Here is a 27,502-nt window from a genome sequence, read left to right on the forward strand (position 1 = left end):
CAAAACAGAGCTGCCAGGCTGCTGATGGGGACTGGGCGTTATGTTCACATGACTCCAGTCCTCCGTCAGCTTCACTGGCTTCCCATTGAAGTCCGGGCCCAATTCAAGGTGTTGGTGATGACCTATAAAGCCCTCAACGGCTTGGGTCCTGGTTACCTGAAGGAGCGCTTACGTCCATATATGCCCGCCCACCCCTTGAGATCAGCAGGAGAGGCCCTTCTCTGGGAACCCTCCGTGAAGGAAATTAGGAGGGTGAGTACTCGGAGGAGGGCTTTCTCTGCGGTGGCGCCCAATCTATGGAATGCGCTCCCCAGAGAGGTCCGCCTGGCACCGTCGTTATTTGTTCTTTGGCACCAGGCAAAGACCTTTTTATTCAAACGTTATTTTAATTGTTAATATTATTTATTTATTTTATTCTTTGGCCAGGGTGACTTAATTTATATTGTTTTATTGGAGTCTATTTATTTATGGTTGTGAGCCGCCCCGAGGCTTCGACGAATGGGGCGGCATAGAAGTCCCCTAAATAAATAAATACATACATACATACATACATACTCCGATCTGTGTTTTTTTCCCTCCCATTTAGCTTCTAAGTTCAACTCACTAGTCTGGAGCAAAGTGAATGACGGGAACGCACAAGCAAGAGGAAAGGCTTAATCTGCTTATTCACATGGTCCGGTCTCAGGATAGCTGAAGAAGTGTTCATATAACAAACTTACTTTGGTTTGTAGTCCCAAAGTGCGGAAAAATAAAATGAGATGAGTCATGAACCGAAGGAGATGCCCTGGGAGCATGCTTCTGTCTTTGGAGAGCCATTTGTTAAATTCTTCCATCAAACCTGAGAAAATACAAGACCCAATTTGCTTTAGCAGTTAAACATATTTAAGGTACAGGTTCCATTACATGTAATGTGACAGTGTAGCAATTACACAGTAGAAAGTGCCATGCTTCTTTAAGCAAGAAGGGCACAGGTGCATCCTGCTATATACCAACTGCAATCCTATCCTTCATGCATGGTTTAACAACATTAGAAACAGCTACATATCCCTTCTCCCCCATAGCTTCTCTGATACAGTATAAATAACAGTTTCCATAAACCCCATCACCATTTCCCCCCACTTAAGACAGAAAGTAGTTACACACTTAAACTATCACCAAGTTAGTACTAGAAATGCAACAAACTGGGGTACAAAAAACACCCAAAACACACTTACCATCCACATCTCCCAGGATAACGAACTTTTGAATCACATGATAATGTTCTTGATTCTCTTCCAAAACTCTCTGAAATAATGTATAAGTTTGCAATGACATATGATACATTCATACAAAATAACTATTTCAAGGTATATATATTTTAGGTTTGAAAAATATTATGCTGAAGGACAGTAGTTCTGTTCAGTAAGCAAGCACACCTACTATGCTTTTAACTATATGCCCAGAGTTTTGAAACAAACCAAAGTGACTCCTGTCCTTGCCCTGACCTTCAGGAGGAAAAACGTGCATGTAGGTGCTGAAAAGGGGAGAGTGCATCTTAACTAGAGTCATGACTCCCTTTCATTTTTCCTTTCCCAAGAGCACAACATTGTGCTCACCGACAATGAGGCTTTTTTAATACACAAGAGCAGGGGTCGGCAACCTGCGGCTCCAGAGCCGCACATGGCTCTTGAACCCCTCTGCTGCGGCTCCGTCGCTCAAACACGCGCCTGCACAGCCACTGATTTTAGTGCTAGCTAGTTAAGTAAATCAGCTAGTTAAGTAAATCGCTACATTCCTTGGCTAAACAAACTTCCTGCAGGCTTTCATGTTACAGGAAACACTGTTGAAAGGATTCTCTCTGTCCCAGTGTAATCTCCTTCATCTGAATGTTAAAAGCTGCGCTTGGGACCTGTCACAATTCACAGCACTTGACTGTTAATCTGCTAATCAGTCACTAAACACACCTATATCTCCGGCACAGCCTCCAATCTGCGGACCCTCACCGATTTACTGAGCCACCCCCCAGCACCGTAGGTTAACCATGGATAAATCGAAGAAAAGTTTCTGAAGAAAACCAAACGTTTAATGATATGTGGGTAGATTCATTTGCTTTTACTGCTGAAGAACTTATGGGGTTTGCTGTTTAATGCATGCAGCCCTTTAGCACTGACTTCGACTCTTCAGGAAGCTGTTCTCCTATTCAAAATATATGAAAGGAGTCCTATAGCATTAAGGTAAAAAACGATATATGCAGTGTTATCTTCATTTTAGATGTCAAAAAGGTTTTGCGGCTCCTGGTGTTTTCTTTTGTGTGGAAAACCGGTCCAAATGGCTCTTTGAGTGTTAAAGGTTGCCGACCCCTGCACAAGAGGAAAGTGAAGTTCCACTCTGATAGTTAATGGAGGTACAGTCAAGTCATGCCCTCTGCCTCAGTATAAGGCTACCCAGATATAACTATGCACCCTTTCTTGTTATTGCTGCTGACTGTCAAATCCGCATTCTTACAGTTTCTTACAATTGCACTGATGTCACTTAATTTCTCATGCTGTGTGCCAGACAGAATGTCAGCAAACTGCCTAGTTTTCTTTTCTTCAATAGATACAATAACTTAGCTAAAGTGAACAGAATTAGGCAATCTCTCTTTGTACCCTTAACACATTCTGATTTTAACATGGATGGATATTTTCTGAAAGTGCAGGATTCACCCTCCCTCTCTTTTAAGTCAGCCTCAAAATTACCTTTTTATCTGTTGCTTGAAGTTCTTCAAACACCTTTTCTAAAGTCCAGCTTCAAAAATTGAAGGGGAAAAAGGTGCAAAGACAGAAGAAAAACAGCAGTTAATTGGAACAATTCCAATATTCATTATAGCTATTTATCAAACAAAGAGCAACTTACTTTGTTTCTAAATATTCTCTAGGGAGCTCTTCAGTCTTCTCTGTGGTCATCACCGATGAACGAATTTCTTGTTCAACAAGTGTGTCCACCATGACCCTGAAATATGCCCAAACTGCATCTTCCCAGGTGTCACAAACAGGGAGAAGCTTTAGATTGATAAAGAAAAAAATAACCAAGAGTAATACATCTGGAGAAAGTGAGGTGTTTTTATAAAAGGCTAAATTATCTTTAGTATAGCTAAAATACAGTGGACCAGTTTGCACAATCAAACAAGAGATGGAAGCTTGCTTTAATCCCTGTTGCATGCCAGGTGTTGTCTGAACCCAGGTGGCATGGAATTTTTTTCTTTTTTTGAGGGAAACCAACCCTAAACCAGCCCCTGTAGTAATACACTTCACCCACATATATGCGTGCCTCTAGTTTTCACTAGAGGCACATATATATGTACACACGGTATATAATTAGCCCACTCAAAATCAACTGTGTGGAAGAACTGTGTGTTAGCAAAGAAAAATTTGTTAAGAGGGTTCCTCCATACTGTTCAAGCAATATTTTGAATTCAAACACCACTGTTTTTTCATAGTTTGCACTGGTCCTGTTAAAAATGCCCGAGCTGTACAGGAGGCTGCTACACACAGTGATTTGCTAGGTGGAGCTGCCTATCTGCAGATGCATAAGAAGAAGCTGTGTCCCAATGCACATGTGTAAACTGGGTTTCAAAAATGTCCTAATTCCTAGTATAGAAACAGTTTAAGAGTCAAGTACACAACTACACTTATAAAATATGAGAACTTTCCCCATGGATGTAAAGTTATTTTAGCTTTTACATTGATGAAATAACTGTTGCTCTTATTGTTAAATCCTGAGAGGAAAGCTAGGAGAATCACAACCAAATTCTCCTTAAAATGAACTACTTTCCAGCATGAATAAAGCTCAGCCTAACTTTTTAGTAAAGCTGAACAGAAAACTGATTCTAGACAGGAACAACTTATTGCTTGTCATTTTGGCAGCTTATTGCCTGAACACAAATGAATTTCAAACAAGATCTGAGTGTTACCATCTGATTTAAAGAAAAATGGAGGGAATAGTGTGAAGAAAGCTAAGAGGGAAATCCAGCTGTGAGGATAAGGCATGCTTCAAAACAGACAGCATCATGCATGTGCCTGCTTGTGAAGCCCTGGAATAGCCAGTTTATGCTACTCTTTATATTTAGGGTTTCCTGGTCCTAGTTCCACTATCTATCAGCTGCCACAGAGGGACAGCAGCCTGTGTTGGCCAATCTAAGTTTATTCTGTTCAGCTTTTCCAACAAGAGATTACTGTATAAAACATTTCATACCTGCTTAAGGTTCCCACTGAGTGCAGCATAGATTGCTCTCTCATACTTGTCAAATTGCTCCTAAAAACATTCAGTTAAAAAAATTCAATCTGTTTGTGGTCATTACATTTAATTCTACAAATAAATGCCTACATGTGATTTCATTATTCAGTAGCTTTTGTAATAATGAGAATACAGTTAATAATGTTGCATGATGGGTTCCCACAGAGAAATAGTGGTACTTTCCAGCTTCCATTTTACATAAAGCAAGCCCCTCCCTGGTCATCCCAGAATCATACAGGCATCAACATCTGCAAGAACGATTGAAGGATATCAGCCACCAAGAAGTCCAGCAGAACCTACAAAGAGCCTTTCCCAGTCTGTCTATCAGAGCAACCACAACAACCCTGAAGTCAGTCCCTAAGCAAGCCTGAAGCCAGACTGAAATGACCTTTGCTGGTGGAGAAAACATTACTGCCCCACAGAAAACAATTAAAAAGTCCAGGATTTTAGCGTACCTGTGATTCAACAACAGGGTCTAGTACAGAACAGTACAAACAAAGAATTCAAGTTCTAACTTGTGACTTATTTCATTACCTGCTTCTTCCATAGAGAGTTAACCATATAAATTCAACCACCAGCAGTATAATTAGGCAGTATTTTAATGAAATGAACAGTATACAACACAATGGAAGTTTTCTGCAGTTGGTGTCTATAATATCAAGGACCATGTCCTGTCCAAGGCTTTGTTGTTGTTGTTGTTGTTAGTCGCGAAGTCGTGTCCGACCCATTGCGACTAGATATTCATAAAGCAACTATTTACCTCATTATTATATATGTGATGTCCTTACAGTAAATATTAAAATTATACTCCAAAGGTTAGTGACAAGAACCACTTAGAGATATTTTTATATATAGACAGCAAATATACATTTATTAAATATAATTATTTAAATATTTATTGGAAACAAATGACAGAAGATATTTGTTTTACAGGATCTATTGCAGCTACACATTTCTTACCTTTTCTGCTAATCGCCAGCAACTTATTTTCCAAATGCATCTGTATGGATTCCCTTCCACTGGCTCCAGCTCTGTCCCTACTGCAAACAGGACTTTTATAAGCAGGTAACGTGACATTTTAGAATTTAGTAATTAAGGTAAACTGTGCTGTCTCATAAAAAGTTCCAATTTCAGTTTCTCTGAAACTTATGGAATAAGGCTCCAGATTTCTTGCATATAAGCTACTAGCACTGGTTAGGTCTACACTCCTGGAAACTGGCTTTATTTAAATAATATTTCTGTAAAAACCCATTTGCTTGGTACTTCTTCCTCCCTTCATACATTTGACTTAATGGAAAACTTTTCTGACTTGACCAAGTCATAGTTAGCCATTACATCTGAACAGCAGACTGGATTGAGTGAGCATTCGACCCAGAACTGCAAATCATGGTTAAATCCTACCTTACAGTACTGGATGCGTGAGAGGCTCACTCAAACCACAGTCTGCCAGTTCAGATATAATGGCAATTTATAATGTAGTCAAAGCAGGAATGTAAGAATAAGGAGGAAATATGTGAACACAGGGATTCTTACAGAAACATTACGTTTAAATGCAGCCTACATCTGAAATCTGGGACCTCATTTTGAAGAAAATTCCCAGATAGGGATTTGCTCTTTCCAATTGCTGTTAGACAGATATGACTAACCTTATTTAAGAATCAATAACTGAGTATGATGAATTATGCATCTTTTCATTTTCTAAAAGACATGCAGTTTTTTAATACAGTTTGGGGAAAACTTAGTAAGGTGAAGAAATGTACAAACAGAACCCTGCATTTGATTTCCATGCTTCTGTCATGTTTCAACATACCTCCATTTACGTTGGGATCATGATACAGCTTCCATCCTTCAAGAGTTGCAGCTCTCCAAGCCTGTCCACATCTTTTGCATAGTCTCTGAGCCTATAAAATAACCAGGGAGATTGAGCTACTTTTTAAAGTACTCATATTCCACTCATTTTGAATAACATAATATACAGGGACCTGAAACAAAATGCAACAGCTCCAAGAAGGGTTACATCCAGTTCAGAACAGCAACATTCATACCTGGAATGGTTGGTTCAAACAAATCAGGATCAAACCATGATTTGCTAACCGCACCACAATTAGAATGTAGTTTCCTCAATTAAGATAAGGGGTCACTGTAGGTTATTTAAACCAAGAGTAAAAAATCGAAGCTTTCAATCTTCTTTCCTCATGTATAAGGGATTGAACACACAAGTCCAAGGCTCACCATTACATTTTGTCTTGTAAATGAACTCTTACATAGAAGAACCTTTTACATGTGCAAAGTGCATAGCTGCATCTTGAATAAATAACTGCTCACTTAAGGCAACATAATGCATCAGTGTTCTGTCTTGGAACAATGGAATTCTAGCCACTTCTATTCATAGGTAAGTCCAACTGAATTGAAAGGGACTTGCTCCTAGGAAAACGGGTATCATATTACTGCCTCAGCCACCTTTGTATTCTATTATTTATATCTGTAGCTCCAAAATGAATGCTGTAATTCATACCTCCTTGATTAATAAAGTACTTGAGAAGCATTTTATGAATCAGAGAGCCATACATAAGTGTTTGCATTCTATAGAGGTTCCAGTCTGCGTATGCCCAAGCATTTGTACATAGTTAAAAAAAAAAAGAACACAATTTCCATTTATTTCCTTTGGCTGATTTTCTTTCTACATAATTAGTCAACTGACTTATTTTTTTCAGTATTCCATAATTAAATTTCTTCTGCTTTCCATTTTCAAACAGTTTTAAGTCTAACCAAAGTTACGTATACTTAAGTAGCTATATTCATTTTAAGCCAACTTACTATAACAAAGCATCAGTGCAAGAGTTAATCTCTAACAATATTTTCAACAATGCTATTTCATTTATTTAACTCTCCTTATGATCATTGCAGAGTATTAGCTTAAATGTTAATCTCCAACAGTATTTTCAAAAATTCTACTACATTCATATGTAAATTTTTCTATAAAGTAAGTTGTACATAGTAGAGTTTCCACATCATTAAATTCTTTGGCTGGTTTTCTGTTTACACAGTTAGTCAGCATTGCCCTATTTTTAATCTAGCTGAAGCCCAGCAGATGCAGTCAGCTCATTTATGTATAAAGAAAGAGGGAGACATTTGGGTTTCAGTAACTTACCTCATCTGTCATTCCAGCTCTGATAAGGGTAAAAAGAAACCTTAGCAACCGTGCTTCATCTTCCCGATCCAAATCATCAAGAGGCATTTTCTGCCTAATTGGAGCATCTGGATCCTAAATATATGAACAGCACCAATTCTTTTGGATTGTGAAGCACATTTTCTCCTACAATAATGCCTTTAAGCTATAGCAATTGAAAATTACACTATGTTCTTTTTGCGGGTTGTTCTTCCCATTACACCATACCATTCTGTTCTTTTTCTCTATCTATGAAGAAGCCATAAAATGCCTTTTTAATTCTTGTTACCAGCATACCTGATAGTTACAAACTCTGCTTCTATATAATATCTACCCCAAACTTAGAATATTCAATTTCACCACTATACCTCTCTCCACTTCAAAGCCCTTCTGTCCTAAGCATGCCTTGGCTTCTGGTAAATATCTGCTTAGCTCAGACTGCCTCTTTCAAACCACATTACTTTTACCTCGGCTAACATTCTGAGCATGTGCAAAATTCTCCTGTGGGTTTAAGGATCCTCCAAGGCTGTGGCATCTAAAGGTCACTGAATGTCACTCAGTTGATCCAGCAAATCCTAAATTTTTCCAAAGTAACCCACTGTCACCACTTACTGATGTACTTCATTGGGAATATCAAAGCTAGGGGGGGGGGGGGGGGGGGGGTCAGGCATGCCATTCTTAAAATCTGCCTAGCTCATACCACAGGCAGTTTTTAAAAAATGAACATTTCTTTACAGAATATAACATCCAGAACAAGTAGTCCACATAGAACAATATTATAAAATCTAACATCACTGATTGCTCTCTTCAACATTTATTTCAACCAAAGACTTTTTTCTTCACCTCCCTCTGATTCCAGTAATGACTTGGCCTTCTTGCTGATACAACGTTTAATTCCTCAGTTGGGCTGACGAGGCTGAGGTGTGTGTACATGTCATTCTGAATATGCATTCCCTTCTTGGGGCTTTAATGTCACTGAACCCACCAAGTGCATGCCATGGAAGGGCAAGTGAACCTATGCTGTACTTATGCTCTCCGTGACATGACAACACCCGAGTAGGGTGTGAAGATGCAAGTGGCACACGTGGGCAGCGCAGCTTGCCACAGGTTAACAAACTCCAGCCATTCTGACAAAGCCACTATTTTTTCCATCACAACTCTCTCAGGCTTCTGACCAGCTCTCTCTTTCCGTTCCTCCTTCCAACCTACTTTTAAACTGACTAACCTGATCAATCATTTCATGTTTGCCTATTTTTAAACACAAAGTTGCTGCTGGTTTGCTTTATTTCTCTTATAATACTAGTTTTAATATATTTATAACTGAAACCTGAGCCTAGCGGAGTCCTTAACTTAAAAAATTTGTTAACTGTTCACATTTATATATACACATTTCCTAGCAATGTTAAAACTAGCAATTCATTAACTTGAAGAAAGTATACCTTTTTTTCATAATAGTGGCTAACTAATTTGGGTATATCATTAGCAAAAATGATCATAGTTAAATAATCAACTGGTTAACTAAAATAATAGTTAATTGCTTACATACTTGACCAGTATATGACAATATCTGATCAGTGTTTGACCAATGACGTTGCCTAAAAAACACTTGTATAGGCAACTCCAATCACACACAGTGTAGTTACAGGAGGCTGAAGTAGTTGGAACTGGAATACAGGTTATTAAAATAATGCAGAAGTTCTGTATTTTAAAGAAAGTTTCCTCCATTTTGCAGAATACACAAAACCACTAACTGCTCCTTCATCTTATTTTAGAGATGTAAAGACTAGAATCAGTAAATCATACTTACTAGTTCAGTCACCAGTGGCCGTGAGCTCCCAGCAAACATGTTTAACTGCCGCTGCTTCAGGATGTGCAGAGTATTTTCCCTGAAAACACAAGGCATGCTATTATTTTATCAGCAGTGGCTACTACATTCAATATTCTATTGCTAAAACTATGATGTATTTATGTCTCCATTTTCATCCCACCTTTGCTCTATGACCTTGGAAGTGGCTGCTGTCATGTTGTAACATGTAAAAAAATACCCACAGCCCTTGACCAGCACAACATTTCTGCCCATTCTAAACATATTTCAACCATCAGAATCCTGCCAGGACACCTCATTTTTCTAACCCTAACCCCACCCTGGTGTACACCCCTAACCCTAATGCAGTGGTAAAATTCCATTGAAAAGAGGGCGATTTTGAAAAAGCCTTCCTTGAGTAGCTTTTTCTGCACAGCTCAACATTTCTGCCCATTCTAAACACATTCCAACCATCAGAACCATGCCAGGGCACCTTGTTTTTCTAACCCTAACCCCACCCTGGTGCACACCCCTAACCCTAATATAGTGGTAAAATTCCATTGAAAAGAGGGCGATTTTGAAAAAGCCTTCCTTGAGTAGCTTTTTCTGCACAGCTCAACATTTCTGCCCATTCTAAACACATTCCAACCCTCAAAATCATACAAGGACGCCTTGTTTTTCTAACCCTAAACCAGGCATGGTGAAACTTTTAGAGACCTAGTGTTCCAACTGCAACCCAAAACCCACTTATTCATCGCAAAGTGGCAAGTCTACAATCAAGCCTAAAAACTGAGGTTTTAGTTTATTTATATCCTTGGCAGGCACTGACCGGCCATGCGAAAGCTTGGACAAGTCACAGCTAATGAGTCGTGGCTCGTGATGTTATCACCTAGCATTGCTACTCCATTGCAAGCATACGCGTGGCCCATGTCGCTGTTATCCTATCCTTGCCTGCTGGGGTGACTTGGCTCGCTGCCAACATAGAGGGCTCTGCGTGCTCGCTGTGCCACGCATGCCATAGGTTTGCCACCACTGCCCTAGAGGTATGCAGAACAATCCTAGAGCTGTACAGTTCTAAGTATGTCTACTCATAAGTTAGCTCCATCAAGTTTAATCATATTTACTGCCTAATTAGCCAATATACTATTGCAGCATGGCTCACAGCAGCACTATCAAGGCAGGTGTGTTCCCTTTTGAATTCTGTATGCTTCAGAACACGCATGGGAACCTCTGGCATACACAGATTCATCATATGGGCCACCAGCTTCTTCTCCATGCCTTGCCTCATTTTCTAAGGCAGAAAAATCTTGGGGCAATATCAAATAGGGCATTTATACCCTCAACCCTCCTGTTCCCCACAGATTCTGGGAGGAGGGAGGGGTCTCCAAATTTGAAGCCCAAGCTCTGGCCTTGAACAGTGTTTTGCTTGGAGCTAGGGCTCTGAATTTTCTCACCGCTATCTAGACTCTGTTTAGTGGCCACAAGACAGCATCTGTACTACAAAAATCTATACTATGAATTAAAACCAAAGTAAATACATAGCTTATTTTAAAATTATATTTAAATGTTTTTCACACTTCTAATACTTAAGGGGCTTCTCTAACAATAGTGAAAAATTACTCTGAGTTTGTGATTAATCTGACACAAAGCACCAGCTCACTAATGCATGAATGCTTAGTAGCTGGTCTGTTACTTACCAATATACAGACTTTGCATAAAATTCTATATTATCAGAGAAGTCACCAATCTCATCCTTGGCAATGCTCTCTAGCCAGTCTACCACCAACTGAAAAAATTAGAAATGGACACAAAACAAAATGAAACACTATCTTCTAATCCTCCACCCATCTTCTGCTATTGGGTAATCAAAAAATACTTCAGCCCAAACCTTTACAAATTTAACTGGAGAGAAGTTCTACTAAGTTAACTGGTACTGGCTCCCAAGTGTAGGATCACACAAGAACAGCCTGAGTCAGACAACTCTGTCAGTGCCTTATTCTGCTTGCAGATCAGTTATCCATCCACAACAATCTGGATTCAGGCAGAGGGTTTTGGCACAGGAACCATCTTGGCAGCCTTCATCTACTGATACAGGGAAAATGCAACCCCGTTGACTCTTTCCAATCTCACTCAGATTTGATACCATCAACCATGCTATCTTGCTGGACTGGCCTGTTAGGCTGGGTGTCAGAAACTAAACACCAGGAGCAAAGTATTGAGGAAATTTCCAGAACATAGAACTGGGAAGTTTCTGCCCAACTTCATGGTCCTTACAGGGTCCTGAAAGGTCCCATATTACCCCACTTTTAAAAATATCTGTATGAAGCTTCTGGGTGAAGTCATCTGAAGGTGTGAAGCTCCATTTCTCTCTGAGGATATGCAGGTATTGAACTAGTGCCTGAATTTGTGAACACACTGAATGAGACCCAGTAAACTGAAGTTGAATCCTGAGAAGATGGGGGCACTGTAGGCAGGTGGTTCTTATGTCCAGGAAATGGATAAGTGGTCTATTTTAGAAGAAACTGCACCTCTTCTGAAAGAGGGGGTTTATGGTTTGAGTATACACTGTGATATAGCACAGTTACTTGACGACAAGATGAATCAATGGCTGGGAGAACCTTTAACCTGCTTCAGCTGGTTCTACAGTTATGTCTGTTCCTGGCCAAGAGAACAGGGAAAAACTGGCCAAGATGGACCAAACTCTGGCAACCACCAGACAGGATTACAATGCCATACATGGAGCTTTCCTTAAAGATGACTTGGAAACTTTCACTAGTGCAAAATACAGCAGCCAGTCAAACCAGATGGAATCACATATCACTGATTAGGGCACTGGCAACAAATGCAAAATGGGAATTGCACAGGTTGTGTGTTCACTCCCACATTTCACTCAAGATGCTACTGCTGACTTTTAAAGCCCTAAATGGCTCAGGATGCAATTATTTCAAGGACTGTCTCTCTTGATGCCAACCTGCCCTAGCCTCAAGGAAGGCACTTTCCTGTGCACCCCCATGAGGGAAGACGGCCTTCTCCACAGCAGTACCCTGACAGTGGAATAACCTTCTCATACAGGTATAACGGACACCACAATCTTTTTAGTGTGAGGCAAAAACAAATATGCAAACAAATATATTAAATTGACCTGGCAATTTAATTTGGATAAACTTATTAGTTTGTTCTAGCTTTAGCTGTTTATTATGATGAAGTTCTTTATTGTTTTTATATGCATATTTTATTTTCTGTGGCTATGTTTGGTCACTGCAGGCTTTAATTCACATGTTTTATTCATCATGTCCTTTGTCTACTTCCCTAATATCTTAACAATGAAGTATTTCAGCTAAAGTCCTCTTGCAGCACTCAGTGTATTTATCTTATTTAGATGAACACTTGTGTAAACAAAAAAGCAAGCTCTTTAAGCATAATACAGAGAATTTACTTTCATCCTCCCCCAAACTAGGAAGGAAGCAAAAACATTCTGCTTCCAGCCAAACCACAGATGCAAGCTGCATTTGTTTTTGTGGAAATATTCCCAAGGATATGCTTAGGACTGTGCCCTAATTCCTGAAAAAATGTTCATTTAGGTCATACCTGACTTTGTCGAACTAATGAATCCCTCTGGAAAAGGTTGTTAACAACAGTCTTTTCACTAGCATTTATAACCTATGGGAGAAAAAAAGTCCATCTTCAAACAACTGAAATACGGTAGAAGTACCACCACCACCAGAATAGTATCCATCAGCAGCCCCACCCCAAGAACTGTTCCAGAGAGTTGCAGGATACTGTTGAGCAGGAAATAGGGGATGGAAGGCTACAAGAGGGAGGAGAAAGAAAAGTCTGCTTGTGCAATGTCACCCCCTAATGTTATGGACAGTTATACAATATTTGACAGTTTTAAGGTAACGTATGTAGTTTCACTGCTTTGTTTTTCTCTCTATAATGTTTTTAAAACAGTGTAATACTAGGGTAAAAAGCAACGTGGGTATCTTTAGAACAGAGCTGCCCCTTAATAATTGTGACAAAACTTACTGCAATGTCAAATATTGTTTCATCTTCCAAAGCAGACTGTATTCTATCCCTGAATTTAAAGCAGAGAAAAAACAAGACTGAGCGTGAAGATTAAATGTTGTTTCTTGGTATCTGCATATCTTACTGAAATCCGTTAACATACATGAAGCCAATTAAAGGTACAAGTATATATAATTCTAAAGAAACAATTCTATGGCTCCTAGACATTGCTGGGGTGGGTGTGACACAGGACAGTTTCGATTCCAGTTCCACAGTTGGAGACAGTGCCCAGGTTTGAAGCTGAGAACCAGAGTGTGACCACCTCTCAGCCAGTATGGACAGAACAGCACCAACTGCTTCCCAAGGTGAGAAAAGCAACCTTGGAAAGTCACTTGAGGGGCATCTTGGAGGTGGGAGGGCATGGGAGACCAGGATCTAAGGTACCCTGAAGCTGCCCCAGCCTCTTTCCCTGTTCTTCTGAAATGTCATCAGCAGATGAATGAAAAGCAGACGGAGTGGAAAGGTGAGGAACACCTCCAATTACTCCTTGTGCTCTGCTTTGGATGAGTTCAAGGATCCACACACATCTTCATAGAATTGTGCCCTGAAACGTTTAGGCAGTGATGCAGAGTGGAACATTTTCCAAAATGGGAATGTTTCCAGTACTTCCATTTTTGCAGGAAGTTTTCCATTTCATATGAAAATTTATAAACATGGAAGTTTCACAATTGTTAATAATGTTTTAAATGGAGGCTTGTATTTATGATTTATGCAAAAACATATTTATTTCAGTGTCAAAATCTACAATCTAACAAAGAATAACACAGTGAGCTGAAATGGGAATTAAACAGCTTTTCTGAAGAGTTACCTGTAAATTGAAGACAATAATCTCCATGTTACCATCTCTTGCTTGAGAAGCCACAATACACTAGCAGTTTTTGAAAACTTCTGCTGTCCAGGAGTTGCTCGGTACACCATTTTTTGAAGAATGTTTACCTGATGGAAAAAAACCCTTTACATATACCATTTTTCTTCTAATACATTATTTTATTTCTTTTATTTTTCATATAATGGCATCTATGTAGTAGCTTTACTTCGTAAGTAAAGCACAGAGAAAATTTCGTCCAGGTCTGAAGAAGCATATAATCAGTAATGAGAATTCAAGCGGAGAGAAGGAAGAGGCAGAGATCGCAAAGAGCAATGCAAAGTAATACAAGCAAAGGCACTTGAACAAATTACGCTGTGATTGGGGATGAACACTATGCACTAATTGCTGAGTGCATTATTTAACCCCTCCTATTTAGCCATAAATCCAAGGTGCCTCCATGAAATGGAAAAACAGTAACTTTGCCTTTAAGTCTGGCAAGCAATTATCCAGATGTACTACAGACATGTCCAACCTGGAAGAGAAAGCCACCTTCCACATACACCATAGCATTTATTCAATGCCATATTCGCTATGAAAGATCTACCCTTGTTCACAAAAGGAATGATATTTTAAGCCAGGAATGAATGGGTACAAGAAAAGAACAAACATACCTGGTTATTGCAAATATCTTCATACTCATCTAGAAGTTCAAAGATGGTAGTTGAAGTGTGCTTTAACAAGGAATGCAGAAAATTGGAATACATGCTCCTAGTAGCTAGAATCCAAGAAGAAAAAAGGATCATTAGAATAATCTGTCTTCAAATGATTCAAGCTTTGGAGATGTTCACAGTTAAATTAAACTATAAATTTTTATAACAGTATACAATAGAGTTTCAAAGTGCATATTATAACCAAATATACTTTGCAGATGATTTTTATAATGGTAAAATGAATCTCTCTGTAGGATAATAGTGACCTAACTCAAGGATGACTTAAAGGGAAAAAAATCTAAATGTAACTGAAAAGACTGTTGCCAAATAGTAAAAGAATCCTCGGCACTGAAACTCTGAAATCATGTAGCAAGAACATACTGAAACAATAAGACAAATTAAGCTTTATACTGGTTTATGGCCCCCACCACTGCCAGGCAGCTCTTTTCCTGTGAGTATGAACCAGATGAGATGAGGAAAAGCTAGTCCAGTCTCTGCCCTACAGCAGGTTCCACTATGCATTAAACAGCCCTCCAACTACACACTAATCCCCGTGCCCCATACTGAAAGCCAGTGCGGCATGGCTGCTAGAGTGTTGGACTTGGGGTCCTGGGAGATCCCTTTTCTAGTCATCACTCAGTCAGTCTGAGTAACTCACTGGATTTTTTTTAAAGATAAAATTGGAGTGGAGAACTAGGCAAGCTGTCTAGAGTTCCTCGCAAGAGAAAGAAAGGGAAGATATAAATGCAATGTAATAATACCACCTAATGGCTCATTGACAAGAGCACCAATAATATGTTTATGTATATGTAAGGAAACCCCAAAGTGATCTCTCACCGGCTTCGCCAGGATCATCCTCATTCAGTAGAACAGCACTCTTTGTAACATCTTCTGCTGCACTGTATTCTAAATTGGGGAACATTACTGAATGTGGAGGTGTCAGTGCAGTTGACCAGTCACTGTCATCTAACTGAAACATACAAGATGATGCCCAGAATAAGAGCTGACAAATATCACTGCATTGCATATCCATGATCTTAAATTAGGATGCTTCCCCTTCAGGAACACAGTTAAATCCAGCAAAACAACACAAATGCTCTCTCTAAATATTTATTTTATCTAAACTTAAATCTCAGATACATATGTCAACAATCAATTGCTTAGCAATAGCAAGAAAACTAAGAATCATCAGTGCAGTCATTACAGTTTTCATGAGAATGCATTCTGGATGAAAATTGCAAGCCTGGAGTTTTCAAGATACCTAGAAAATCTTACGGTTATGACATTACTAGTCTGTGCCTTCAGGTGCTGCTAGCAGGGCTACTTCTATTGTGCAGATAGCTCACAAGAGTGTCTGGCTGTCATTTTCAGGCTGCCTTTAAGGATAAGACTGCAATTGTAAGTGGCTAGAAAGTGAAGAACATGGAAGAACCTTCTCAATTTCTATTCTATCTGCAGGAGCCCTACTAATGCCTAACTGGAAAGTGGGCTATTGAGGAGAAGCAGGAGAATCTATCTAGTGGGGAGAGGTTTCTGGATTTGAAAATAGAGTCACAAATGGAGAGGACATGCTTGAATTTTGGTTGTGATTTTTCTTCTGAAAAGAAAGACATCATCTCCAACTCAGGGAGATTCCATTCACACCAAGAGAAATTAACAATAATCCCCCTCCCACCTCCACTTAAATATACTTTTTTTATTTCACTCAAAATCAGGCATCTCTGGATTTCACATTGTACTGACACAAATTCATCCTATACATTTCTAGGATCCCTAACAATGTAGGGGACTTTTGGAGGGAAAAGATATTCCTCCATGTATGGGATCATCTACTTATCTGGGCACCTCACAGAACTAGGAATAAAACACAATAAAATGTTTAAAATATAACACACACAGCAAAAAGCAGCTATATTTCTTTTTAAAAACAGAAGATTCAGAAGCACCTTTAAAAGCTTTGGTTTTTGGGTGGGAGATTAAGCACAGGTTGCATTGTACCCCTAAGGACTTAGCATTCTGTATCAAAGCAAATTGTAAGACATACAAGATGACAACACACACAGAGAAAGAGAGAGAGAGAGCGCGAGCGAGCAAGCAAGCAAACAAGCAAGCAGGCAAGCAAGCAAACAGCCAGCTTTAGTAGCAGTGGACTGATACAGAACCTCCATTTTCCATCTACGCAAGACCGAAACCTTCTTGCCTTAAAGGCCTGGAAAGGTTTTACATCCTTCAAGGTGACAGCAGGGAATACAAGGATAATCTAGTTTAATAGTGGTTGTTTTGCCTAGTAGTAACTACAGCAACAAACCATGATTATGTCATAGTCACATAACAAGGGAACATTTTCAGTCTCCCTAGCTTCCAGAGGGCATACTTTAATGAAAACTATAGCAACTATAGTGGTACTTCTTGTTCCTCCAGCTACTTTATGAACCTATATAATACTCTTATTTTGAGCCTTATTCAAGAATGGAAACCTTTATTAAAGCAAGGAATAATTAAGATTATAATAGCTCCTAAGGAGGTTTTGATATGGATTTCTTAAGAACTAGAAAGTAACGGATTTGGGCTATTCTTTTTATCACCCCTTGTAATAGTACCTGAAAAAGCGAGTGCCAATAAATACATAGACAAAACAAGGCCACTGTGAACAAAAGAGATATCCAGCATGCTTGGAATAACCCTGAGATTTGGGGTGGGGGAGAAAATGATTAGGAAACTTAAATAGCCAACCCTCCAATAACCTCCCTGCAAACAATCCAAAGAGGATTTGGTGTGCTCTGTAGCTATAGGCTGTTGTGTATTAGTTGAAAAGAAAAATGGGGAATGGAATGCCCTGCTTGGAGAGAATAGCTTCCTGGACTCCTGAAAAGGAAACCTTGTGTAAAGAAGAAGACAATGTTGCAGTATCTGGCTATGGTGCAACAGTATTCTGCACACCATATACTTCCTGTTCCTACTTAGTATGTTCTCACCATAGATGCATTTCCAAGTGGTCCAGGAGTATGGAGGAGATAAGGAGATTTTCCTCCTGTGCTCAAGATGGTAGACATATTTGGCTGCTTCATGGAACTCCGACTCTGTGGAGTAACTGAAGAAAAAAAAATGTATGTGTTGTATCTAGAAACAGGAGTAGGCCATGAAACTTGGCAATTCTCCAGCTGAGATTAATAAATTTATCAAGCATGGCAGAAAGAGCAACAAATAACTCTTTCCTTATGTTCAAAATGTCAACCTTAGATCTTAGCTAAAGCTGACTGAACTGTATCAAAAAAGAATTTTGGATATAAGCATGTATAATATAAGGAGGTTGGATTTAATTTAAACCACAATTTAAACCACTAGTCAGTAAGATTAGATTTAAATAATGATTTTCTGCATAATTTGCATGCATGCCTGCCTTACCCATAGGTAGAGGAACCCCATTAAAATATTCCCAAACTGGGTCTCTTTTATGGTCTGCTGCCATTATAGGTTTTCTCCTCCAGGGAAAGAATAATATGCTAAACCTCAGCCTATACACAAAAAGAGCCAAAGACTTTTGGAGTCGTCTGCTCAAAAGGTTTCACTTTCCTTTTTACTGCTTGCCCCTCCCTCCTCACACTTAGCTTCTTCTGCAGATCTATTCTACTTCCAACAATCTACTTCTATTCATTGAATTTTTGAAAACTTATTATTATTATTATTATTATAACATTTCTATGCCGCCCCTTGCCGAAACCTCGGGGCGGCTTACAACATAATACATTGAAATACAATAGTACATAATAAATTACCATTAAATATAACAATACAAAAAATACATTGATTTACAAATACAAAATTAAAATTATCAGTATAAAATAAAAATATAGGAGGAGAAAGAGAAGGAAGAAGAAGTTGCCCAGGCCAGATCATATGTTTTAACAATTGAAATGATGTTTAAATAAAAAGGTCTTTACCTGGCGCCGAAAAACCAGTAACGACGGTGCCAGGCGGACCTCTTTGGGGAGTGAATTCCATAGGTTGGGCGCCACCGCAGAGAAAGCCCTCCTCCGGGTACTTACTCTCCTAATTTCTTTCATGGAGGGTTCCCGGAGAAGGGACTCTCCCGCAGATCTCAAAGGGCGGTCGGGCATATACGGACGTAAGCGCTCGTGCAGGTAGCCAGGACCCAAGCCGTTTAGGGCTTTGTAGGTCATAATCAACACCTTGAATTGGGCCCGGGCTTCAATGGGAAGCCAGTGAAGCTGATGGAGGACTGGAGTCATGTGAGCATAACGCCCCGTCCCCGTCAGCAACCTGGCAGCTCTATTTTGCACCAATTGAAGTGTTCGGACTGTCTTCAGGGGAAGCCCCACGTAAAGCGCGTTACAGAAGTCTAGGCGGGAAGTCACCAGCGCGTGTGTCACCGTCGCCAGGCAGTCATATTCCAGGTAGGGGCGCAGCTGATTAATCAGCCGAAGCTGAAGGAAGGCGTTCCTCGCTACCGCTGTCACCTGAGCTTCCAAAGAAAGCTCCGGGTCGAGGAGTACACCTAAGCTGCGGACCTTATCCCTAAGAGGGAGTGTTGCACCATTCAGGACCAGGTCAAATCCACCCTCTCCGAAACCCAATCCGCCAACCAACAGGACCTCCGTCTTGTCTGGGTTGAGTTTCAGTTTATTGGCCCTCATCCATTCCCTTACCTCGGCCAAGCACCGGTTCAGCACAGCCACTGCCTCACCTGGATTAGTGGAGAATGAGAGGTAAAGCTGGGTATCATCAGCGTATTGATGATTCCGCAGCCCACACCTCCTGATGACCTCTCCCAGCGGTTTCATATAGATGTTAAATAGCAGAGGTTGTAGGGGATGATTCTATGTACATAGATTTGCAAAGGAACAATGGGATTCAGGTCTTTTTCTTAACTCTGTATGGTTATTTTATATCATTTTTGCTGTGAAGAAGAGGCATGCAATCTCTACAGACACAAATTCACAGTTTTGAGAATTGTAAAGCCAAGCATCTGTGATATTATCTTCTAGAAAGAATAACTATCCAATTATTTTATTTATTTATTTATTTATTTATTAAAACATTTTTATGCCGCCCCATTCGCCGAAGCCTCGGGGCGGCTTACAACATTATCCTACCGAAACCCCGGGAAGAACATGACATTGTGAATGGATAAATGGAATTCATTTACCAACAATTTTAAACACTGCATGAATATATAGTCTCATGCTACATAATTAAAAAATAATCTTTATTTCATGATGATTTGGACTATAATGTATCTTAAATAGAAACTATCTTTAGATATATTTTCCCCAAAAAAGCATTTCATTTTTTAAAAAATATGATTTAAATCAAACAAATCCAAATCCAAAAACTTAATTTAAATTAAAAATATGATTTAAATTAAAAATCCAATTTAAATTAAAATTTCCAATTTTTGATTGTTTAAAAAATCATTGATTTTTATCCCCCTGAATGTTAGAAACACTTCTGAGGTACAACAATAATTTAAAGCAAAAACAAAACAATAATTTAAGCATAAAGGACCTTACAAGATCGGGAAAGCAATCCTGGAGTCCTGGGAACTGTCAGTCCTCTTGTTGTCATCCCACCTAAGCTTTCATCCAAAGAAGCAAGGACTAAGCAAAGAGAGTAAGTTAAGAAAACAGGTTTCATAATTCTGTCTTGGTCTGCAGATAATTCTGGTCTGGCCAATTAAACAAACAAGCTTGAGAAACAGATCATCAATGTTGTAGCATCTCCCTTCCTTCAATTCCTTCTTCAAAAGCCACCTGTGCACAACTTTTCCACAACTACTTTGCCTGGCCCTCAGTGAAGTAACATATATGACGTTTTATGAAAAGTGCAAATTGCATCTGCTGGGGCAGGGAGAAGATTGATAATTGGATCAGAGCAGTTAGAGGTGCAATTTAATACTTCCTCCCCTGCTGAAGTCTATTCCGAAGGTGTCTGTTTGGGGAAAATCAGCCCACAGACACTAATGACCTTACTGCTGATTAAACATGCACAGGATTGCACTATTTTCTCCAAGCGATATGAAACTATCTAAACTTTATGGTGAGACACAGGTTCAGGATGGGTGGACAAAAACCCTTATCAAGGCACCACGAGCCAGAATATACCTGGGGTGTGGCTATACACCCTGACATCATCACTCTCTTCTCAGGGCTGCTTTACATGTACTGTACCTTCCCCAATGGTGGAAGGCACTGTGCTTGCAATCCTTCAGCTGGGATTGCTTTGCCCAAGACACAGCTCTCTGCTAGGGATTCTCTAACTTGTGCCTTGGTTACTGGGCTTCTCCTGTTCAGCATCTTTCCCACACTGGTGAAGATGTGAGACTGGGAGAGCACATAGCACACCACCCCCTCTCAGTTGGGAATTCCTGTATTTCAGATCATTGCTCAGAGAATAAGAAGTATGCTCTGCCCCATGTCCAGGTCCCCTGTAGATTCAAGGGGTAGGAACAGCAGAGGGACCTTTTAAGTAAGAACCCAAGCACAGAGAAAAGGATACTTGAAACTTTCTTTTGGGAGCTCTGCCTCCGAACAGGTCGAGTCACTTCTTGTGGGGAAGACATATTTTGAAAATCATTTCTGAAGGAAAACAAAATGACCTAAGTTAACAAGCCACTTCTTTGCACTAGTATTAAAAAATTTAATGGCAACAAATGAAAACAGGCACTTTATTATTACATTTTTATACTGCCTGATAGCCAAAGCTCTTTGGTTAGCACACAACAATTTGAAAATAATTTAAAATATAAAATACAATATAAAATATAAATACTTAAAATGACAGTATAAAATAAAAGTGAAAATGGATTCAAACCTAGCAGCAATGCAAGATTTTAAAAAATCAAATTTAGATTAGTCTGAAATGAAAATTCCTGGAATAATTACTGAGAAAATAATGTCTTCACCAGATGCCAGAAAGAATACAGTGTGAGTGCCAGGTAAGCCTCCCTGAGAAGTTCATTCCAAACTTGCAGTATCACAGCTGAAAAGTAACTTCTCAGCAACCACCCACTTGACTTTTCTTGGCACATGCTCTCTCAGAAAAGCAACTGAAGATATTAGGGTCTGGGGAGGTATATATGGCAGAAGTTCCTTCAAGTAATCTAGCCTCAAATTGTTTAAGCACTTTGAATCAGGTCTTTATATGGACTAGCAGCCAATACAGATGGTAAAGTACTCGCCTAATATGATCACATTGACCAGTCTCCATTAGAAATTCTGCTATTCTGTTTTAGACCAGCTGAACTTTCCGAACAGTTTTCAAAGGAAGTCCTGCACATCACTGCAGTAATTTAAGTGAGAGATTATCAGAACAAGGAACAAGGCTATCTGTCCCTGTCAGATAGGAATGCTGTCAGTTTATCACTCTAAGCTGATAAAAAGTGCTCCATGCCAAGCCCACCTGTAGCTTTACTGACAGTACTGGATCCAGGAGCACCCTGGAACTACAAGGCTAATCTTTTAGGGAGAGTATAACTCCATTCCAGAACATGTTGATGTTCATTCATATGGGCAAGCAAACCATCCACTAACAGTACCTCTGCCTCATCTGGATTGAGTCCCAGTTTACTGTCTCTCATTCATTACATTATTGTGTCCCAGGCACTGATTCAGTTCAGCCACTGTCTTGATGAAAAGAAGAGAGAGCTAGGTGTATCTGCATATTAATGACACCTCAGTCTGTGCCTCTGGGAAACCTGCTCCAGCAGTTTCATGTAGCTGTTAAACAGCATGTGGAATAAAACTGAGCCCTGCAGAACCCCACAGCGTAACTTGTAAAATTTTGGGCTATAGGTGGCATATAACTTGGCTGGCCTTAGATCAGGCTAGCTGGGGAATGCTGTGAGTGGCAGGCCAATAAAGCCAGGAAGACACCAGATTGGGGAGGGCTACCTCGGGAAGAAAATAGATGCAGTCAAACCTGGTGCCTTGAGGAGAGCTTTGTGAATACCCCGGATCAACACAAAGACAAACAAATGGGTCCTAGATCAAATCAAGCCAGACCTTTCCCGAGAAGCAGAAAGGCCAAAACTGAGTCTGCCGTATTTTGAACACATCATAGGAAGGCAAAACTCCCTGGAGAAGGCAATCCATGTTAGAGAAAGTCGAAGGCAGAAAACGAAAGGGAAGACCAAAGGTGAGATAGCTTGAATCCATAAAGGAAGCCACAGTCTTGAACTGAAAGAATTGAAGGGGGCTGTCAATGGACGAGACATTTTAGAGGGCTTTCCTTCATGGGGTCGCCCTAAGACGGAAGCGCGTAACCACCACCTTAGACACTACGCACATTGACCCGGGGAGCGCAGCGGGAGCGGGAGGCATTTGCTGCTCCATCTCGGACAGAAAAATGAATGGGGCCGGTCATTCGAGGAGCTGGCTCGAGACTGCACGGGACTCCCGCGCACCTGCTCGCCTGCTAATCTGCCCAGCTTCCTTGCAGAAGAGACGAGGAGGAGGTCCAGGGCTCGCCTCTTGCTAGCCAAGGGCCCGCACGCACGCACGGCACCAGGGTGGACGCGCCCCTTCTGCAGAAGCAGACCGCGAACAAGCCCCCCCCCCCGCTTCTTCGCTAAGGGGCTTCCCTCGCACACGGGACACTTTGCAAAGGCACTTACTTATCCATCTCCGCGACAAATGGCGGTGGCGGGGCTGGCAGATCCGGCCCACTGGCCACCACCGCCGGGTTGTTACTTGAGACTTCCCGCTCTCCGGAAGCTCGTCACGTCACCCGGAAGTGATGACAAGAGCCAGGCATGAAGGGAAAAGGGAGGGTTTCGCTTGAACGGGTGGTGTGGAAGGCAAGACTCCGAACGGAGGATTGCAAGTGTGTCAAATCCTAGACTCACGCGTTGGACAGCTCTTCTCTGGGTTGTAGACTAGCACTATGCATATAGCAGAGGCGGGCAACGCGATTTTTTGTGTTTTGGCTTACATCTCCTATCGTTTCTCTCCATTAGCTGTGCTAGCTGAATTTGTTGAGAGTTGTAGGCGAAAATGTCTGGAGGGTCGGAAATTACTCAACCCGGACACAGAGCTAAGAAAAGAACGCTACAGCTTCGGACGCTCTACGCGAGGGAAAGCTCCGCTCCTCAGCGGGACGGCAAATTTGTGTCCTACCTCTGTGTCTCAGCAGCTGTGATAGAAAGTTAGAGATGCCTGTTTGATCTGGGAATCAGCAGCTGGTGCCTCAAGAATCCAGCAAAAGCCACGGAAAGGGGGATTAAAATAATTTTAGGTGTTTTAAAAATATAGAGCGTTCTCAAGTTACTTCATATTTTCCAGTCTACCACGGAGAAACCACGGATTGTTAGCCTGGATGTTTTTGCCCGGAATCCACATAAGCGTGCCTGAATAACTACAAACTCCCTAAAAAGATGGAGTTAGGAGCAAAAGACGTTTAAGTATAGCTATGGAGGCTTAGCCTCAGATGCCTTGGCCTTGTCTTCGAAAGGGATTTTCTACGTACCTTTCAACTGAGGATTTCATTAGTGCAGGGGTGAGCAACTTGAGACCCTGCAAATGTTCTACCTTAAAACTTCCATCATTCTTCAAAGATGGCTATGCTGCTTGGGGCTAATGGGAGTTGTGGACTTCCAATTGTTTTGACCTCTGAATTGCCTATTCCAGTAGGGGCGGCGTTTTTTGATTGCCTAGTCACAGGTTTTGGAAAACCTGGCATTTGTGCAAATGTTAAAAAGCATTATTAGGCCTGTTAACCTTAGCTGAGTACCTCCTTCCCTCTTCTTTGAACAAAATCAGGAAATTGAGGAAAGGTTTGTTCTAATTAGCAGCACTGAAGTAGTATTTACAGTGTATGCATCCCAAATACTGACCCTTTGTAAACAAGGTGGAGGAATTGTTCTCTCTTGCAGAACATATGGTTAGCAAGAGGTTGTGCTGTCACTCACAAGGATTGTGAAATAGCAAGCTTAAAGGGCTTATATTTGGTTTGTACTGAAGATTCTATTAAAACTAGTATTTATATTAACAATTGTTTGTGCATTAGCTGGGGAAGCCCAGCCATTACCCAGGCTCCATTTACCTCCAAAAGAAGCTTCCACAATGGACTTCAGTGGTGTTTGCTTCTAAAGACAAGTTCATAAACTTTCGCTGGTGTAAAATACAAGTGGCTGTTGGCAGTCTCCAGAAAATTTGAGCACAAGTTGACTCTTTGTCACTGTTAGCTACACTTAACTGCTGGTGTATTTCCAGGTCCAATTTAAAGTACCTTTAATGCTTGTAACATCAACCTGAACTATCATTTGAAAAGCTACCTCGTGGTTCTGCTCATCATTAAAATTGGCTTGTACTAGACAGGACTACCTCAGCAGTGGCCCCAAACCTTTAGAATTTGTGCTCAATTCATACATTGGTCCTTCAATTTTGAATTGTAAGTAGACCTTGAAACCTTCCTCTTTGAGACTAATTCACAAGCCACTTTTGGAAATTTGTTCTGATGCAGTCACCTATGATTTGTATCTTTTCATACAAATCCAGTTCTTTTTTGAATGCAAAAGATTGCCCACGAAGCAGGAATGGTAGATGCCTGGCTCAGCAGTAAGAATTCTCATCCTATGATGTACCTCTAAACACTGACAGCAACTTCTGCCAGTGCTTGACATTTTAAAATCTAAAAGTAACCTTTAAGCTTGGTACAGCGGTAGTTTCTACTGCAGCACAAGTGGAAATATATTGATTGATGTATCTGCCGATCGTGGATAAAACAGAAAATCTGAAGCCAGCAAAGGAAACAGTATGCTATAAAAGACAGGTGGCTAGTTCTAATTCACAAGGAACCTGTGAATTTGGATAAACAGAATACAAAAGTATGTTTACATTAGCATTTAAAAAATGAACCTGTTATATTTTCTAACCTGGATGCTTTTACCTCTAAAGACTGTGCAGTGGGGGGTGAAGAGAGGATGGTAGACTTTTTTAATGTTTAATATTTGCATATTTAAGCTGGGTTTTTAAAGTGTGAAACTCATGCAACACTTAAGATGCACTTTTGAAAACCCCCAGTAGAATTATTCTTTGCTAGAAATGTGTCTTCTGCCTTAAGGTAGGAAGTATGTGCTTACCCATGGTTGTCTTACATATTGCAGCTCAAACTATTCTACAAAAAACTCTTAAGAAACATGACAAGACACAGATCTAAAAGGCAAAAGATTATACAGGGAAGTGCAATCAAGAGTATGACCCACACCACACCATTGTTTGGCATGATACTTCATAATATATAAAAAGATCTTTTAGAAAAATATTTTGGCTTTTTTCCAGGGTTGCAGAACCAAAACTAATATATGGCAATGAGTCCTTGCCATCCAAACATAGCTGAACCACCTCCACTTCTGTTGATTCCTTCCCATGAGATGTATCTAATCCAGGCATGATGAAAAGAAATCCATTTGCTTCAAATATGCAAAACTCCTCCAAACCCTATTCCATTGCACAAGACAGGACCAGAACTGGAAAGGGCTGTCTATCATGAAGGACAGATTACACAAGGATTTTTAAATATTCCTGCCTAATACAGCATCTGGGAGTAGTCTACATGAAGATACTGTCCTCATTTATAATACAATTTAGATAACTGTGACATACTAATATTCTGTCTAGGCAGCTACAGAAAACTAGTGTTGGTTGTAGACCACAATTATTTTAGATGCTGAACCAAGTTATATGTTGCAAACGAACTATTGCATTTGTTCATTTTAAGTTTCATTTAATTAAACCAGTCTTTAGATGCAGGCATGATAGTTACCAAGTCCAAATTGCAGAGTAAAAATGAACTTTCTCACCATAGGTACATCTTCAGCTTATCCAGGTTTCCAATAATTTCAAGGAGCATACCCTGCTTATACAAATCAGGGGAGAGGGTGTCTGATCTCACCAGTAAAATATCTACACTCACTTCAGATCTCCCACATCAATAAAGATTAGTTCAGTGTTGTTTAGATCTAGTTCTCAAAGCTAAACAAGGTACACGTGATCATCCAATTCATAAGTGGCTGCCTGTGTTACCTATGTCACGATTCTATCCAAATATGGAAGGCTGACCACTGGAAGTTTTGCTGAGCAATCTGCATGCAGCTGGTTCCTTGAGACAGAAGAAAAAAAAATCCACACAGTGTTTCCATAGCATTCTGAAAGATATCCTGCAAACAGTAGTTCCAGATTATTGTGACTGGCCTTCAGTAGCCAAGATAAAACATTGACTCAACTTGTAGCTGGGTAACTTGCAAATCACATCATCCATATTTGTGAATTAGAAAGGAACTAGTTTCAACTGACCACATGTTACTTCATGATTGGTTAATAAATAACTCTTCTGGCTCAGTTCACTCTCATTTTTGGCAAAGCTAAATAGCCTTTCAAGTTCATCTAACTCCAATTCTATACAATGGAGAAAAAACAGACTTTGTAGGCTCTCTTTGAAAATGCACAACTGAAATTAAGTTTAAACAATCTAGAAATAATCTTGTAATCTAGTCCATATAGGCAGCTGATGTCTTTTGAAGTCAAAGTATTTGTAAACTTAACGTTTTAGGTTTTGAGTATTTTAGGCATACTCTTCTAAATGTTGAAGGCAAAGTCAGAAGAACTTACATTTCTTCAAATAGGTTCTCTGCAGTGGAGGCTCACCCAACCATTGCAAGTTGCTATTGACACCAG

At 40.1% G+C, this 27,502-nt stretch overlaps 1 protein-coding gene across 1 annotated transcript in view; it reads right to left on the bottom strand.

Annotated features, from left to right (window-relative positions):
• Window positions 1–23,534, bottom strand: part of NUP107 (nucleoporin 107) — a 30,405-nt gene extending 6,871 nt beyond the window's left edge. The window contains exons 1-19 of the mRNA XM_044449908.1: window positions 23,443–23,534; window positions 21,327–21,406; window positions 20,342–20,428; window positions 17,786–17,901; window positions 15,648–15,780; window positions 14,772–14,875; window positions 14,101–14,228; window positions 13,254–13,302; window positions 12,816–12,887; window positions 10,925–11,013; window positions 9,231–9,309; window positions 7,406–7,519; window positions 6,065–6,155; window positions 5,215–5,294; window positions 4,213–4,272; window positions 2,875–3,020; window positions 2,718–2,766; window positions 1,215–1,284; window positions 720–838 (exon numbers count right to left, since the gene is read on the bottom strand). Of these exons, the coding sequence (XP_044305843.1) occupies window positions 720–838; window positions 1,215–1,284; window positions 2,718–2,766; window positions 2,875–3,020; window positions 4,213–4,272; window positions 5,215–5,294; window positions 6,065–6,155; window positions 7,406–7,519; window positions 9,231–9,309; window positions 10,925–11,013; window positions 12,816–12,887; window positions 13,254–13,302; window positions 14,101–14,228; window positions 14,772–14,875; window positions 15,648–15,780; window positions 17,786–17,901; window positions 20,342–20,428; window positions 21,327–21,406; window positions 23,443–23,450 (1,674 nt within the window). The 5' untranslated portion in view covers window positions 23,451–23,534. The remainder of the gene's footprint in view (window positions 1–719; window positions 839–1,214; window positions 1,285–2,717; window positions 2,767–2,874; window positions 3,021–4,212; window positions 4,273–5,214; window positions 5,295–6,064; window positions 6,156–7,405; window positions 7,520–9,230; window positions 9,310–10,924; window positions 11,014–12,815; window positions 12,888–13,253; window positions 13,303–14,100; window positions 14,229–14,771; window positions 14,876–15,647; window positions 15,781–17,785; window positions 17,902–20,341; window positions 20,429–21,326; window positions 21,407–23,442) is intronic.
• Between the last annotated feature and the right edge of the window lie 3,968 nt (window positions 23,535–27,502).

Source organism: Varanus komodoensis, unplaced genomic scaffold (assembly GCF_004798865.1).
Source record: "Varanus komodoensis strain SLA01 unplaced genomic scaffold, ASM479886v1 scaffold61, whole genome shotgun sequence".
In the NCBI taxonomy this organism is placed as follows: domain Eukaryota; kingdom Metazoa; phylum Chordata; class Lepidosauria; order Squamata; family Varanidae; genus Varanus; species Varanus komodoensis.